Below are 15,005 nucleotides of genomic sequence, written 5' to 3' on the forward strand. Positions count from 1 at the left end.
TTTTACAAGAGTGCCTAATTAGGACATTTCAATGCATACCGTATGACACATAAAAAGATGTTTGTCTTTTTGTTTACCTCAAGGCAAATGGTACATTGGATTGCGGGGAGGCTCTTAAAGCATGGGAACCTGTTAGAAAGGCAGCAGGGTTAAATGTCACCTTGTCAACGTGGTGCGACATCAGCCTGCAGCCTGTTTTGGATGCCCATGCTGCAGCCCAGACTGTCTACTCCCAACTGAACATGAATGTGAGTAGAGACATGACAGTTTAAAATGGAAACAGCTTTGATAGAATACTGTTTTGTCTGTAGTATTCTGCAACATGTGTAATAAAAAATTAACTCTTACATAAGTACAACTATCAGCTTCACCACTTGGTGGCAGTGTTGGCACACAGAGGAAACCAGCATGTTGTTAACAGTCCATTTCTGCTGCTTTTCTCTGTACAGCACATGGGCGTGGGACCTATGAGTGTGAACGCCGCATCTGGCAGGATTATCAAAATAGTACAGTCTCTCTACCAAGTCAGCATTAACCGCACACTTGTGATACAGCAGTTCATCAACACTTTCTCCAGCAAGCTGTCTGGACTGGCAGGCCAGCCATTGAGTCCTGAGGCACAGGCTTACTGGTACGAGCAGCTCCAGGACATGCAGTTGCAAAACAGGTCAGCTACAGTTGGATTATGTCATTGCAAAAAAAAAAGGTGCTTTTCACTTAATTCATGTAATTCACATTCTAGAAAGGAAATCTCAGAAAAATGTCTTTGTTTTGAATCAAGCATCCAAGATTAATTTAATTAGGTGTTAATTGACAACACATCACATCAGATTATTCATGAGATTTTCAAAACCATTTGAAAAAAAAGCTTTTTATTGCAACAATAAATCATATTGAAAAAAAACTGCAGACCAGAAAGACCAAATCTATCTGAGGACAGTGACTGCACTGTCATATCCAGACATACTGTGGTGCATCCACAAAAGAAATCCCACAGAAAATGACATGTGTGTGTGTGTGTGTCGACAGCATTTCATTAGATTGTAGAAATGTTTCCTATATTTCTATGAGATTCCATTCAGAGTGAGATTTTCACTCAGACCCACATACCTCACCCACAGCATACATGAACTCATCATGAACTTACCACTCCATTTGCTGTTGCCACATTAACCAAATGCACCAGTCAGACCAATTTGATTTGTACATAATTACACAAGGAATTGGAGTGTTCACATTTGCATTCAGATTGATTAATTTAATGCAAGTCTGCCTGAAAGCAGGCCAATGCCCGAAATGGGAAGAGCTCAACTTAGATCCAGATGGCTGGGACATCCTCTTAAAATTGATTTTCATTTTTATGCCAGCTACAATAATGAGCTAGGCATGGTGGTAAAGATCACATTCTGCATATCACAAGAAATCAGTCAGGTCTTACTACCTGAGTTATAGATAACAGTGATAACAGTGGAAAGACTCTTCACTCTATTACTGAGGATGAAATGGTGTGAGCTGGCATTAAGGATAGAGATGAGGAAATATTCTCTCTTTCCAAATCTCAGAAATTAGAGGTCTATGGGGTCATTCTATTGAGGAGATATGATTAAAACATGTGTTGCAATGTATTGATTGATTGATTGATTGATTTTATTTGACATTCTCCGTTCATATTAAAAAAAATAAATACATGATTAAGTTCCATATAAACCGCACCACATAATTAAATTTAAAAAAAAAACAGAGCGCCAGGATAACACAATAAAGCTCGGAAGCTTATTTCCATTGTGGTCCTAGATGTTGAATGGCAGCAGATGTTAAAATGGGAAGAGTGGCACTGGGACCAAACCAAAACTTTAAAACAACATAACATATATAGCATACACAATTACAAATTATTACTATGAAACTGCTATCCTACACTGACTGATCTCTAAGCCAGGTTTTCAAAGCACGTTTAAAACCATCTAAACTATTAATCATTATTAAAGTAGTTGTGTAAAATTCCACCGACTGCCACCTAGAAGTCATTTTTCCAAATATCATTTAGGTCATACAACCATCCGAATTTTTCATTCATCTTGATTTTTTTTTCATTGGGCTGTGTCAGAAGAAAGAATTTTGACATTCAGTGAATTTCTCTTTTTTTTTTTTTGCAGTTTGACTTCCATTACGCAGCTCTCAGATGAGTTGCTTGCCGAGGCTCCTTTCCTGCAGCCTTACATCGAAGCTGCAGTAAATGCACTGACCCACGTCCTGGGAAACCTCCACCTTGCTCAAAACAGCAGCTCATCACAGGAGCTCTTGGAACAAGCAGCAATGATCTTCCTAACTTCAGCAAACATCACCTCAAATGACATCTTCTCCTTGATGCAGGGAAATGGTACTGGAGTTAATGGGCCCCTGTTCGCTGACATGATGAGGGAGGCTATCAAACTGATGATCAACATGAGGTTATTTGGGGATGAGCCTATGGTTTACCAAGCCCTGGAGCAATTTCTGGCATCCAATGAGACAAACCTAATGGTGCAGAATTTGGTTGAGATGTCTGTATGGTTGGCCTCAACTCAAGCGTCTGGACTGGATCTGCTGAGTCAGGCTCTGCCCAAAATGTATGACATCCTCAGACCTCTGTTGTCTGTCCTGAAGAGGATGAACGTGGGTTTCCCTGCGGGTACAGAGCTTTATGAAGACCTGGCTGGAAACATAATTGCAATGTTCAGACAGTTGGTAAGCACCGGTGATCTTCTGCCTCCCATGCATTATCAACTTGGCATGTTAAACTCAGAAATAGCAGGTGGTCACCAAACGAGTAGGGTCAGGCAAAGACGGGATGTCTCATTGATGATGACAAGAGAACCCATGGATGATTTCATAGACCTTTTCTACATCGACTACCCTGCCGTGTTCAGAGCCATCGCTGTCCCTCCAACCACAACAGAATTTATGGAGACGGCCCACATGTTCTTTGCCAATCCGGATCTGAACATTGTAATGAAAGGAGCTACAAGTGACATGCCCTGGGGCTTGAATGCCTCTCGGGAAGCAACCGTTGATGCTGCCCTTGGAATGTTCTCCTTCCTCACCCACCCTGACTTATTTCAGACGTAAGTGTTATTTGCTCACATGTGTGGCATTAAGAATCAAAGGAGAAAGATGTTGCTTATAGGTCAGTATAATGTTGGTCTCTGTTTTTTATTTTCCACAGGCCATCAATGAATATCCTGACAAATGCTGTTGATATGCTTCCCGATGGCTTTCCATTCTCCTCTGAGATTAAAAATATCACCAGAGTGCTCGCGAGTGAATCTCAAGGTAATTTAAACATTCTTGTACTTCCATCAATGTGCTATATGTCTTTTGTGCGTGGAATAGGTGTGCATAGTTATTAAACCTAAAGTCCTAAGGAAAGCAAGTTATTCATTCCCACAGAAAATGCTTTACTTAAAGAGAAACACATCATTTGTCATCCAGGCTTGTTGCCTAGTTGGTAGTTAAGCACATCTCAAACAAAGAATGAACAGGTGCTCTGCATATAGCCCTTTTATATCAATTAGTGGACCTATCGGAGCAGACTGGGTTATTTCAGGGTGCTTGAAAAGGCGGGAGCTAAATTAGAACATTTCAAACAAAATGTAACGAGAGATACTGCAGCAATTTCGTCTGCAAGAAAAACAGTGCATTTCATAAATATTCAAGATGTAAACATTTATTATTAGTAGACCCCCTAAAATGACCATGGACTTGCAAATCTGCATAACATTGCCTGTTTAACAATTCAGGTTTTTCTTCTTTACTAAGTTGGGAAAGTTATGGGATTTTTTTTTATCCAAAGTCTGTTTTATTGTGAAATGTGCAGTAATTAGTTAAATAGATAATTCCCAAAGGAACACCTCATTTCCCTACTGACTCCACCGTGAGTCTCCCCTCCACTCTTTCCTAGTCTAATTGTTGTTGTGCTGTTGAGTTCACACTTATGCTGCAGCTTGTATTTGCATACCTGCTGTGACAGTATGAATGCACAATACAGTCTGCCGTTAAACAGTCACACAGCTTGGAACTCTGCCTTCCTGCAATGTATAGCTATTGCAAGACCAAAGGAAGACCATATAGCATTTTGTCAATGCTTTTGTGGCTGTAAACATGATTATAGTGCAGTAAATATTAATTTTGGAGATATGAGGAATACGACTTCACACTAGCTTAGCTTGAGCTCCCAAAGAGCCTAAGGCCATATGGCCCATCTCCAGCAGAAAGCCACTCAGCACCTTTTTAAATCTCATTAGCAAGGTAGAATTCAATCACTTATCCTGTCCGCCCTCACTAAATGCCTCCCCTTGCATTCGCACAAGTGGACAGCTATGACCTCTTTTTAATTTTCCTGTGTGCTTGCATGACAATATTTTCAGTGCATAGAATCACTCTGCATGCAGCTTCACTTTTCTTCAACCTCACTCATACCCCCCCACACAACACAAACACACAGCGAGCTGTTATAACTGCAGAAGCCTCCAGGTGTTGAGCAGTCTGAGATGAAATAATACCATTGTCTAATTTTGGACTAATTAAATATTCTGTCATCACATCTTGCAGCCCGAGGTGGTGCCTTTCTTAGGGCTTGTCAGATGTGTTTTAATGCATGACAGCATCTAGTACGGCTGGCCCTCCTGGCCCCATCAGACCCACACAGGGCTTCACTTTAAGCACATCATTTGCTGCTCGCTGCTTGAATACGACGCTCCGTAATGGTGCAAGTCGTAATGAAGCCCACTGGGATGTCATGTTATTCTGTCACCTTGCAGACCTGACTCTTTAAGATTCTACGCTCTAACACAGTTGCATCTCTCTTAACGTCTTGTCTCACTCCTCTGTCTCCCTGTCTCTCTGACCCGCCACAGAGAACCTGATACTCATGCAGCAGACCGTCCAAACAATGACGGAGCTCCTCCAGGTCAGCCCAACAGAGCCACAGTTCACAGAGCAGCTACGCCACCTGAGATCCCAGGTTCGTGCTTTAAATGTTACACGTTACCTTCAAGGGGTATTTTTGTTTGAGAGAGAAAAAAATAGCGATTCAAAAAAGGCTTAAAGCTATAGCTTATTGCATTAGTTGGTGTGGTTCAGTCATCACCACATTTGAGAGGAAAAGTGCAGCCTCATTTGAAATCAACACTATCAACTTCCTTTTTAGACTATAGATTCCTGAATGTTCGAACAGTTATCACTTGATGACCATGACATGTGGAAATCTTAAAAACCTAAGTACACACACAAAGGGAGTCACACATTTGCAACAAATTAGAACATTTGGAAAGCCTCATTAGCTTTTAATAAGAAACTGTCACAATTACTAGATTTCCATTTAAACTGGTTACAGTATGTGATACATAATAACAATTAAGTGATGAGCTCTCCTAAATGGTAGAATGGTAGAGAGGTTTACCTCTACAAATTTTGAATAAACAACAGTGTCGTCACGGATAAATGTGCTTTATCAATCAGAACAGTAGGACATTATAGGGTTATTCTTCCCTGTCTGACTGATTTATATGTTGCAGGTTTGTACCTTGGAGAGCATGGAGTCTGTGCGCCAGCTGATGTTGACTCTTTCTATAGAACCTGGGCAGCTCTGTCACACTTTTTTGCCCGGCTTGCAAATCTTGGCTGAGAGTTTGCTGATGAACACAACCTCTATGTCGGAGGTAATCTTCCAGGCTGTCATCGGCGAACCCAGGAGCTACAATGTCCGGACAAACTGGTACAGAGTTGTCTTCACCTGTCAACAAAGTAGCGAGAGCAGCATGTTGTGCAGAGAAAGCTTCTCTCACTGCTGTCTAGATCTTCACTGCTCATGCTCTATGTTTTCCATGTAATTTGCCAAGTACCATCACAGAATTGCACAGGCAGCTGCATATTTACCTAACTCATCTTGTAAGATTTGATGACAGGGAAGTCTGAAAATTCAGCTACATTTTTGTGTGATTACAACGAGTTTGTCTCTGTGTGTTGTATGTTTGTGTGAATGTGATTATAGGACCTCTGCGTTAAGTCAAGGTTTGGGCTTTAACACCAGCAGCCTGAGCTCGCTCAACATCAACTTTACCTCTCCAGGTGAGTCTATCTGTTTGCTAACTTTTAGCCGGCGTGTTGCTGGGAGAATCCCAGAAACAACTGGCAAACATTAAGCTGCTGTCTCTGACCGTGAGGAAAACAGTTTTCTATCAGCACAGTACATTTTCAGACTCAAAATGTGTTATTTCAGCCCAAACTAGGTTTAGATTTTTTGAGAAAAAGAACATTTTCTTAGATAAAGCAAGCCTTTACAGTAAAAAAAAAGAAAAAAGGTGCAGGTTATAGTTTATCCCTTTTTCTAGGTAACGCATAATGTTGTGTAGCTGACACTGATTTGATTAAAGATAGATATACCGTACAGGCTAGCTCTTATATTTCATTATTTCCCAGGTGTGGTCACAGTTGGTGAGATGCTGAAGAATCCTATCGACTTTGTTGTGGATGTTCAGCGACACATGGATTTCAATCCTATAGCTCTTCATCTCCTGATGGAAACGATCGTACCAAACAACAATCTACAGGTCGGCCAGGATCTACATGTTCTCACTTTAGACTTACTGCGTGTGACCTATATATGTATTTCTGAGACTGGTGCTATTGGTGCATGATAAGTGTAAGTTCCAACTTCATAAAAGATAGGTGGTTGCCTTTACAGCACAATGAACAGAACTGAAAGCTTAATCACGATCACTCTGTGGCTGTTCTCACCACGTGGACAATTTGTCTTGAGCTGACATACAACAGGGTAGAATAAAGGCTTTCCTCCTCATGAGAAAAGTCACTTATATAAAGTTTGTCAGCTGCAGACTACACATGTGTAGAAAGCTAACAACATGAGGTGACTGAGTGGCTGTGGGACACCCACGTTACTCACACACATCATGCAAATCAACACAAGGACGCTTTATATGTTTGCCTAAAGTTTTAGTTTGTTTAGCACTTTCACTGTATGTTTCAAGTCTTCGCCTTTGTCTCATTGACAGGGTTTTATAGTCTAACGTTCTTGTGACCTGTCCTTAAACATATTACGTTCTGTGTTTATGAAAAGATGGCCAAGAGTTTACACCCATTCTGTGCATGCGCACCCTCTCAAAGCCCTTCTGGGCAGTTTGGCCGGTTTCCATGTCTCTTATAATGCGTTTTGGAACAGATCCTGTCCTGGCTGGCAAACCTGCATAACTGCAACACTGCAGCCATTACGAACATGAAACAGACAGATGCAGTCATCATGAAGACCTTCTGCTCCATGTCTGTTGAGGAGTGGTACACGTTCTCACTGCTGATGGCGAAACATCTGAACATGGAAAGACTCATTTACAGGGTGAGGCTTTAGGTCTGATGTCAAAAATCTTTGTTTTTCTTTCTTGTCTAAGAACAGCGCACAATGTGGGGATTCTGCGAAAGCACTTTTTTTTTTTTATATATATGTTGGACAGATATTGTTTCTGTGCAGTCAGAGAACACATTCTGTTTGAGAAATATGTGATGCGGAAAGTCAGGTTTTTGTAAAATATTTGTTCACCAGACAAAGCTTTTTCTCCTTCACACATGTTGGCTCATTTCTTTTTATAAGCGACATAAAAGGAAATTAAAAAAATCGATGCACTGTCCATCTCAAATAATGATAAACCACATTTGATATTTGAGTGGGAGACCTGCTCAGGTGTAAAAATGTTTTAGAGAAGATAGTTAGTTCCACTTGAAATATATATTTGAAATATATTTGTCGTATTACGACTAGAGATCCGTCACACTGAGGAAAGCAAAACCACAGACATCTGAATGTTGGTTCCTTTTTTGCAGGTGGTGTTGTCTGAGGAAATGCAGAGCACGGTGGGAGTTGTGTTTCAGGTGGTCGAGGTTCTAACCGACACAATGAACAAGATTCTTCCTGCTGTCAGTCAACTGCAGAGCTACCTGCTCTCCATTAAAGACCTTAACTTGGTAGCCAACAGCGAATTTAAACAAGTGCGTCCTCTTTACTGTTACAATACACAGTTTTTCTCTCAATGTACCTGCAGGATGACCAACTTTCTCATTGCCAGATGAAACGGATGTCATTGTTTCAGTGATCTAAATATCCCTGCGACCTGTCACTGATCAGGCGATTATTAAAGGTTTCTGTTTTTTTTTGTTTGTTTTTTTATTTTCCAGATGGCAAGAGGGCAGAGGGCCAGCATCTCTAGCCGAGCTACATTCGTAACCCTGTCCCGCGCTTTGTGCAGTAACGGTATCCTGGCTCTGTTTGGAATCTCCCAACTCCCTGACATGAACAATTCAAACCCCTCTTTCCCTGACACCAAGCAGAGGGAAGAGATGATTGAGAGGTTCAAGATTCCACAGAAAGCCTGTATGTTTGCAGATGCACAACATTAGAGCTTGTTAGTCCATGTTTTCACGTGGCCTTTTTTTTTTGTTAAAGATAACATTCATATTTGGATTTACAAAGTAAAAAAAGTAACTTATTGTTTGACCCTTGAAACAAACAGAATTTGACCCCAGAACATCTTTCTTGTCAAGCGGACAAGCAGCTGTCTCAGAGTTATCTTCTTCTGGAGGCCTCAACTTGGTTTCCACAGATGGTGTTAGCTGCCTCTTCTTAATTACATTAAGAACTGAGGAGGGCGCTACCTAAAGAAATGTTAACAAGCTAATTAAAGTCCTAAGACTTTGGGATGTAAAAGTTATCTCAAAGCTCAAATATCTTGGATACCCTCTATTATTTTCTTTTATACTCTAAAACTAAACTAAATAATAGACTAAATAATACAACCAACTAAATGTTTGTCCATCTTAAACTTTATTACTTTTATGGATAAGCTTATTCTCTGCACACTTGAATTCTTTACAGTAAATGAAATGTTGCCTGCAACACAAAATAATGTCTGCAACAAGAAAGCAAGATGTCCAGTGTACGTGCTGTACAAATTTCAGCCTTCACTGTGAATACTGCATTTGTAACACCTATCTGTTCTTTTTGCTGGGCAGCTCCCTTCTGCATGAACATGTACCTGGACATGGTGAATACCACGGGAGGAGCTATTGCCTGGGCCTTCCTCAAACCAATGCTGATGGGACAGATCCTCTACACACCTGACACACCCACCACCAGGGCCATAATGGAGAAGGTATAAACGCATGCAGTATAAATGGACATGTGCACAAGTGACCTCCTCTACACTTCACTTCACACATATACATTATGATACACACTTTGATAATTTATTATTTATGGTAAAAAGAAGTCTTCATTGCTGACTGACAACATTGTAATTTGCTGACTATTTTACGTCATTTATTTAGTCCCTTACCTGTGGTTTGTAAAATGGGAATCACTGATATTTGTCAAGGCATCTCCTCTTTATTATTCTAAATTTTGAGAATTAATTGCCCCTTGGTTTCTGCTCCTAATCGGGGCTGGAGCAACTTCTTCAACTTTTTGTTCTAACCCTTCAAAATTCCTCATCTGACTTTCATTTTCACTGCTATTTCTGGATTTTCTAGGTCATGGTTACTTCTTTAGTCCCCACACACCTGCGCTGAAACAAAGCAAACAAAGCACCCAATGTTGCACAAGATGTACAGATCCAGTATGTGTATGCACAAGCACCTATGACTACTGTATGGTTCTATTTTGAGCAAGTCGGACTTTGTTTTCAGTATACGGCAGCCTTTACCGACTCGAGCAGAATTTTAGCTGATACCCAGCCAATTTACATGCTGTGTCCTTGTCTTATCTTTGCCTAGGCCAATGCGACCTTGCAGGAGTTTGCAAATCTGCGGAAATACTCTGAGGACTGGATTGAATCCTCCAAGTACATCATGAACTCTGCCGAAATACTCAGCACCACCCTGCCAATGCTGCAGGTATGAGAACACATAGAGGCCTTCTTTACATCTGATTATGTTAGCTGTCGACAAAAAATCTAGAGATAAACTTTGCAGTGGTCTTCAATGAGTTTCAGCAGCTGAATCTTGATGATGTTCATGGTTTCCTCCACTCTCTCCTGCCAGAATTCCCTCGGCAATTCTTTTGTGAGGAATTTCATTGAGATGCAGACAGACATCAATGTCGGCAGAATGAAAGAGACGCTCAGCAACTTCTGTAAGTGAACTTTTTAAAGTCTTACTTTTGTAAGGTGCATGTCTGGTATGTAACCTTTATATTTGACCTTTATTATTGCCTGGACAATTTTCAAAATATGAGGAAGTGAGACTGCTCCAATGTACAGGAGACATAGGACTTACCATTTCTATGACTGTTTTTCCTTGATTTAAGTGTACAGGTCACTCACTGACAGATTTTTTAATAAACATTGTAAGTAAATAACATTGTATTGTCAGAATGTTTAGATATCATAGATATCTAAACAGGGTATAGATTAGGGGTGGAACGGTACAAAAAACTCACGGTTCGGTACGTACCTCGGTACGGACCCTACGGTTCGGTACATTTTTGGTACAGTGCCGAAGGAGGCATGTAGCGAGGTTCGAGCACATGTAATAGATATCTGAATCCTGCCTCTTCTACAGTGGAATATGGGCGCATAGCAGATGCGATGTAAATTCCAATTGCTTTGGTAATTTTTTTTGCTCTGCATGTATTCGTATCCAGGGGTTGTTGTAATACATTTGGGAGACGTAATTGGTCGTGTCTTTTCATGGTTTCTATAGAACACACCTGACGGAGGTGTGTGGTGGTTGGTAGCTACGCCACATGTCATGCTATCACGGCTGAAATGTTTCATCATACCACACAGACAGAACCGGCGCGTGTTTAATAAGTTAAACTTACACGTTGTCTCCTTTGTCTGCGGCGCGCTGCTCTCCTTTCTTCCTTCATGAAATGAAAAAGTATCGTCTCCTGACTCTCTCTGTGAGCTCTTCCAGCCTCGATGTTAGACGCCTGATGTTATTCTCCATGATTAATATCACCATCATGCAGACCATGAACACGGTGGCCTCCTAGCTCTCCATAGCTCTCCGACTCATGTGCGAATGCAGACTGAAACAGCTCCGTTGGGGAAGGACAGTTATCAGAACGAAATTCGAGTAGGACAGTTCTGATAACTGCGTTCTTATAACTACTCTGTCCGAAAGCGTATATCTCTACGGACCAATCAGAGCTTGCATGTGGCAGTGTTTAAATGGGTCCTGAAGGAAACTCTTGCAAAATAACAGTTCCGTGTTCAGAAAACTTACGTACCGTGTGTATTCTGCGTGGAATTGCGCGTACCGAACCGTGACCCCCGTACCGTGACGGTTCGGTACGAATACATATACCGTGCCGGCCCTAGTATAGATATATTAGGTATAGATAGCTAAAGGTATAGATAGATATTTAGTTAAGATATAGCGGAACAGAGTTTTGCATAGCACTTGAACAACACCTATTTTTATTTGGATTTATAGCAGTCAAAGCTCATAGGGTAATTTCAGCTCTTAAAAACCTCTCATTTATTTGTCTTATTCTTCCTTCTATGCTAAATTTTGGTCTCATCGGTTTCATTACTGTAACTAAAGGGGCATTTCTCAGAATGGTACCCTGTAAGGTACAGACACGGTCAAGCCAAGTATGATAAATACTGTCGTTGGCTTAATTCTAATAAAAAAATCATTATTGACATCTGAGGTTAGATGATTGTTTCTGTAGAAACATTCATGTCATATTAATTAGGGATGCTGAATTTACATTTGATGTTTCATCATAATTTATTTCTGCACCAGGACACAAAGGTACATTTTAGTCACTTAGTGGTGCAGTCTTGGTCTTTCTAAGATGCAGAAAAGAAGGTACAAAAAGGTACCAATGTTCAGTGTTACAATGTTGCAGTTGCTTGTACCCTGCAAGGATTCAACTCTTAGCAACAAAACATATGTACTTTGTTGGGATCACTCCTGCACTTTGATTTCATTGTATGTGCGCGTCTAGATCACTAATGGCACACGACAGATTTTCCTGTCTGGTGATATCAATGGGGTTATGACTTGGAGTGACATATGTCTGTTCATCTTTCATGTTTGGTGTGACACACACATTGCTTCAGTGTTTTCAAGACACATTAACTTCAGTTATATCTAAAAAATATAAATGAACAAGTGGCCAAAGCTACTAGTTATTTTTAAAAGCTAAATTTAACCTGAATGGTTTTATTTCATCCTTCTCGTTTCTTCAGAGACTGGGAATCAAAAGTTGACAGTTTTAAGTTTTACAGAAAACCCTCAGGGTTAGGCGGTTGTTTTTAACAAAGCCTTTGGTCTGAATGGGTTAAGAAGGAGCTAGTTGGACCTTTTTCGGGTTAAAGATCCAACAAAAAACATTTGCCACTTACTCGAAAACCTTTTATTAGGCCATGATAATTAGGTAGAAATTGCTTCATCACATGCATCCAACTACTCTACTTGACTAACCTGCAGGAGCTTCAAATCATTAAAAGGTTACAAATTATATTAGATTATAATTATGTGTTCCTCATTTGTTCCACTTATTCTAAATGTCGAGAATTAACAAGTGAGATGGGAAAAATTATTTTTCTCATCTAGTTGCCCAAAAATCCTACACATTTATGACCTTACATAAGCCTTTTTTCAAAAGGGTCTCAAAGATTTTGGATTCAGACCTGTTACTGATCGTGAACTTGTCCTTGATGTCAGGTGTGTTTCCAGAGCCACTAAAAACAGCTGTAATCAAACCTCTGCAGAAAAAAGACAATCTTGACAAGACACAAATTAACAACTACAGGCCTATCTCAAATCTCCCATTTTTTAGGAAGATCATTGAAAAAGCGGTTTTTCAACAGCTTAATTACTTTTTAACACAAAATAACTGCTATGATACCTTCCAGTCAGGTTTTAGACAGCACCACAGCACTGAGACTGCTCTGACCAAAGTGTTTAATGACATATGTCTGAATACAGATGGTGGAAAAATGTCAGTCTTAGTTTTACTGGATCTCAGTCCTGCATTTGATACGGTTGACCACAATATATTACTCAAATGACTGGAGAACTTGGCGGGTCTTTCCGGAACTGTACAAACTTGTTCAAAACATACTTAAAGAACAGAAAGTACTTTATGTCAATAGGTAACTTTACATCTGAGCACACAAGAATACCATGTGGAGTTCCCCAAGGTTCCATCCTGGCACCTCTTCTGTTTAACATCTACATGCTCCCACTGGCACAGATTATAAAAAACAACAAAATAAACCACCATAGCAATGCAGATGACACGCAGATATACATTACAATGTCATCCGGGAGACCGAGGCCCTTTACAGGCTCTTGGTAAATGCATTGAGGAGATTAACTCATTGGCTGCCAGCCATTTTCAGTTCAGAGCCACCCATACTGCCAAGTGTTTTTCAGTATTTTGACTGATTTTCCAAGACCCACAGAAAAGTGTGTCTTATGACTGTGTACACACCGAAATTACCAAAAGAAAGAGTAGACTATCTTCTTTAATCAGGAAAAAAAGTTTGTTTCTACCATTTTCAGTCTTTTAGTAATAGACAGTAGAACATAGGTTGGTTTCACCAAAATCAGCTGTTTGACCCAAAAAACGGAGAAAACACGCTTTTTCTTTTTTTGTGCAAAGTGGCACTGCTGCCACCTTGCGGGTAATTTTGCCAGTATATTCTCTGTTTAGTGTTTACAAGCCTAAGATTTAGTGACGAACTCCGCTAGATTGTCCCCCAGCCCGCTCCGTTAAAAAACCCAATTGACGTCTATAGACGTCTTTGGCAGTGAACGTTTTTTTTTTAAATTGACGTCTATAGACGTCAATGGCACCGAAAGAGTTAATGACTGGATGTGCCACAACTTTCTCCAGCTTAACAAAAAAACAAAACTGAGGTAATTGTCTTTGGAGCCAAAGAGAAACGATTACAGGTCACCACAGAACTTCAATCTATACACCTAGAAACTACCAACCAGGCCAGAAATCTGGGTGTAGTGATGGACTCGGACGAAAGTGGACCACATCAGTCCAGCTCTGAGGTCTTCACACTGGCTGCCTGTCCATCAGAGGATATACTTTAAAGTTCTGATGCTGGTCAATAAAGCTCTTAATGGTCGAGGACCAAAATACATCAGTGACCTCCTGACCCAGTATGAACCTTCCAGACCCCTCTGGTCATCTGGATCCGGTCTTCTATCAGTTCCCAGAGTCAGGACCAGACATGGAGAAGCTGCATTCAGCTTCTATGCTGCACATGTCTGGAACAAACTCCCAGAAAGCCTCAGATCAGCTGAAACACTCAGTGTATTTAAGTCCAGGTTGAAGGAACAGCTATTTTCAGCTGCATTTGAATAAATGCTTCAAAACTTAATCATATTTTAATTACTGATTTTTATCTGATTTTATCTATTGTTCTTATTTCTTTCTTTTTTGTTTAAAATTTAAATCATGCTTTTTATTTCTACTGTTTTAATGTATCTGTAAAGCACTTTGAATTACCTTGTTGTTGAATTGTGCTATACAAATAAACTTGCCTTGCCTTGCCTTACAATCATGCACACTTGTACACACTTGAAAAATACCACAGTCGCTCATCTGAGTGTTAAACACTCAGTAACATTTTGGAATGACTGAGAGTGCTGTATTTGTTCCGCAACAAGTGGTTTGCCTTTTAACTGTGCATGCTGTGTTTCCTTTCACAGCTAACATGACGGTGTTGCTGGAGCAGAACAAACACATACTTGACCAGATCACCACCTTGTCCACCCTTATGATGAGACTCTCCTCCTGCATCAAGTTTGACCGTTACCGTGGCTACGACTCAGCTGAGGAGCTCAACACTGTGGCTCAGGAGCTTGCCAAAAATCGTGATCTCTATGCAAGTGAGTATATGTGAGGTGAATTCATCAAGCATTCAGTACTGCAGATGCAGTGTGTGGTGTCACATCTATTCAGGGCCGACGGTTTATAATTTGCT

General features: G+C 40.4%; 1 protein-coding gene across 1 annotated transcript in view; it reads left to right on the plus strand.

The window, feature by feature from the left end:
* Positions 1 to 15,005, plus strand: part of abca12 (ATP-binding cassette, sub-family A (ABC1), member 12) — a 65,172-nt gene that overhangs the window by 20,090 nt on the left and 30,077 nt on the right. Inside the window, exons 25-39 of the mRNA XM_075479838.1 lie at positions 84 to 248; positions 450 to 667; positions 2,157 to 3,104; positions 3,206 to 3,312; positions 4,896 to 5,002; positions 5,556 to 5,755; positions 6,032 to 6,108; positions 6,460 to 6,590; positions 7,220 to 7,390; positions 7,873 to 8,037; positions 8,224 to 8,419; positions 9,058 to 9,197; positions 9,817 to 9,936; positions 10,084 to 10,174; positions 14,731 to 14,910. Coding sequence (XP_075335953.1) covers positions 84 to 248; positions 450 to 667; positions 2,157 to 3,104; positions 3,206 to 3,312; positions 4,896 to 5,002; positions 5,556 to 5,755; positions 6,032 to 6,108; positions 6,460 to 6,590; positions 7,220 to 7,390; positions 7,873 to 8,037; positions 8,224 to 8,419; positions 9,058 to 9,197; positions 9,817 to 9,936; positions 10,084 to 10,174; positions 14,731 to 14,910 — 3,016 coding nt within the window. The remainder of the gene's footprint in view (positions 1 to 83; positions 249 to 449; positions 668 to 2,156; positions 3,105 to 3,205; positions 3,313 to 4,895; positions 5,003 to 5,555; positions 5,756 to 6,031; positions 6,109 to 6,459; positions 6,591 to 7,219; positions 7,391 to 7,872; positions 8,038 to 8,223; positions 8,420 to 9,057; positions 9,198 to 9,816; positions 9,937 to 10,083; positions 10,175 to 14,730; positions 14,911 to 15,005) is intronic.

Source organism: Odontesthes bonariensis, chromosome 12, assembly GCF_027942865.1.
Source record: "Odontesthes bonariensis isolate fOdoBon6 chromosome 12, fOdoBon6.hap1, whole genome shotgun sequence".
In the NCBI taxonomy this organism is placed as follows: domain Eukaryota; kingdom Metazoa; phylum Chordata; class Actinopteri; order Atheriniformes; family Atherinopsidae; genus Odontesthes; species Odontesthes bonariensis.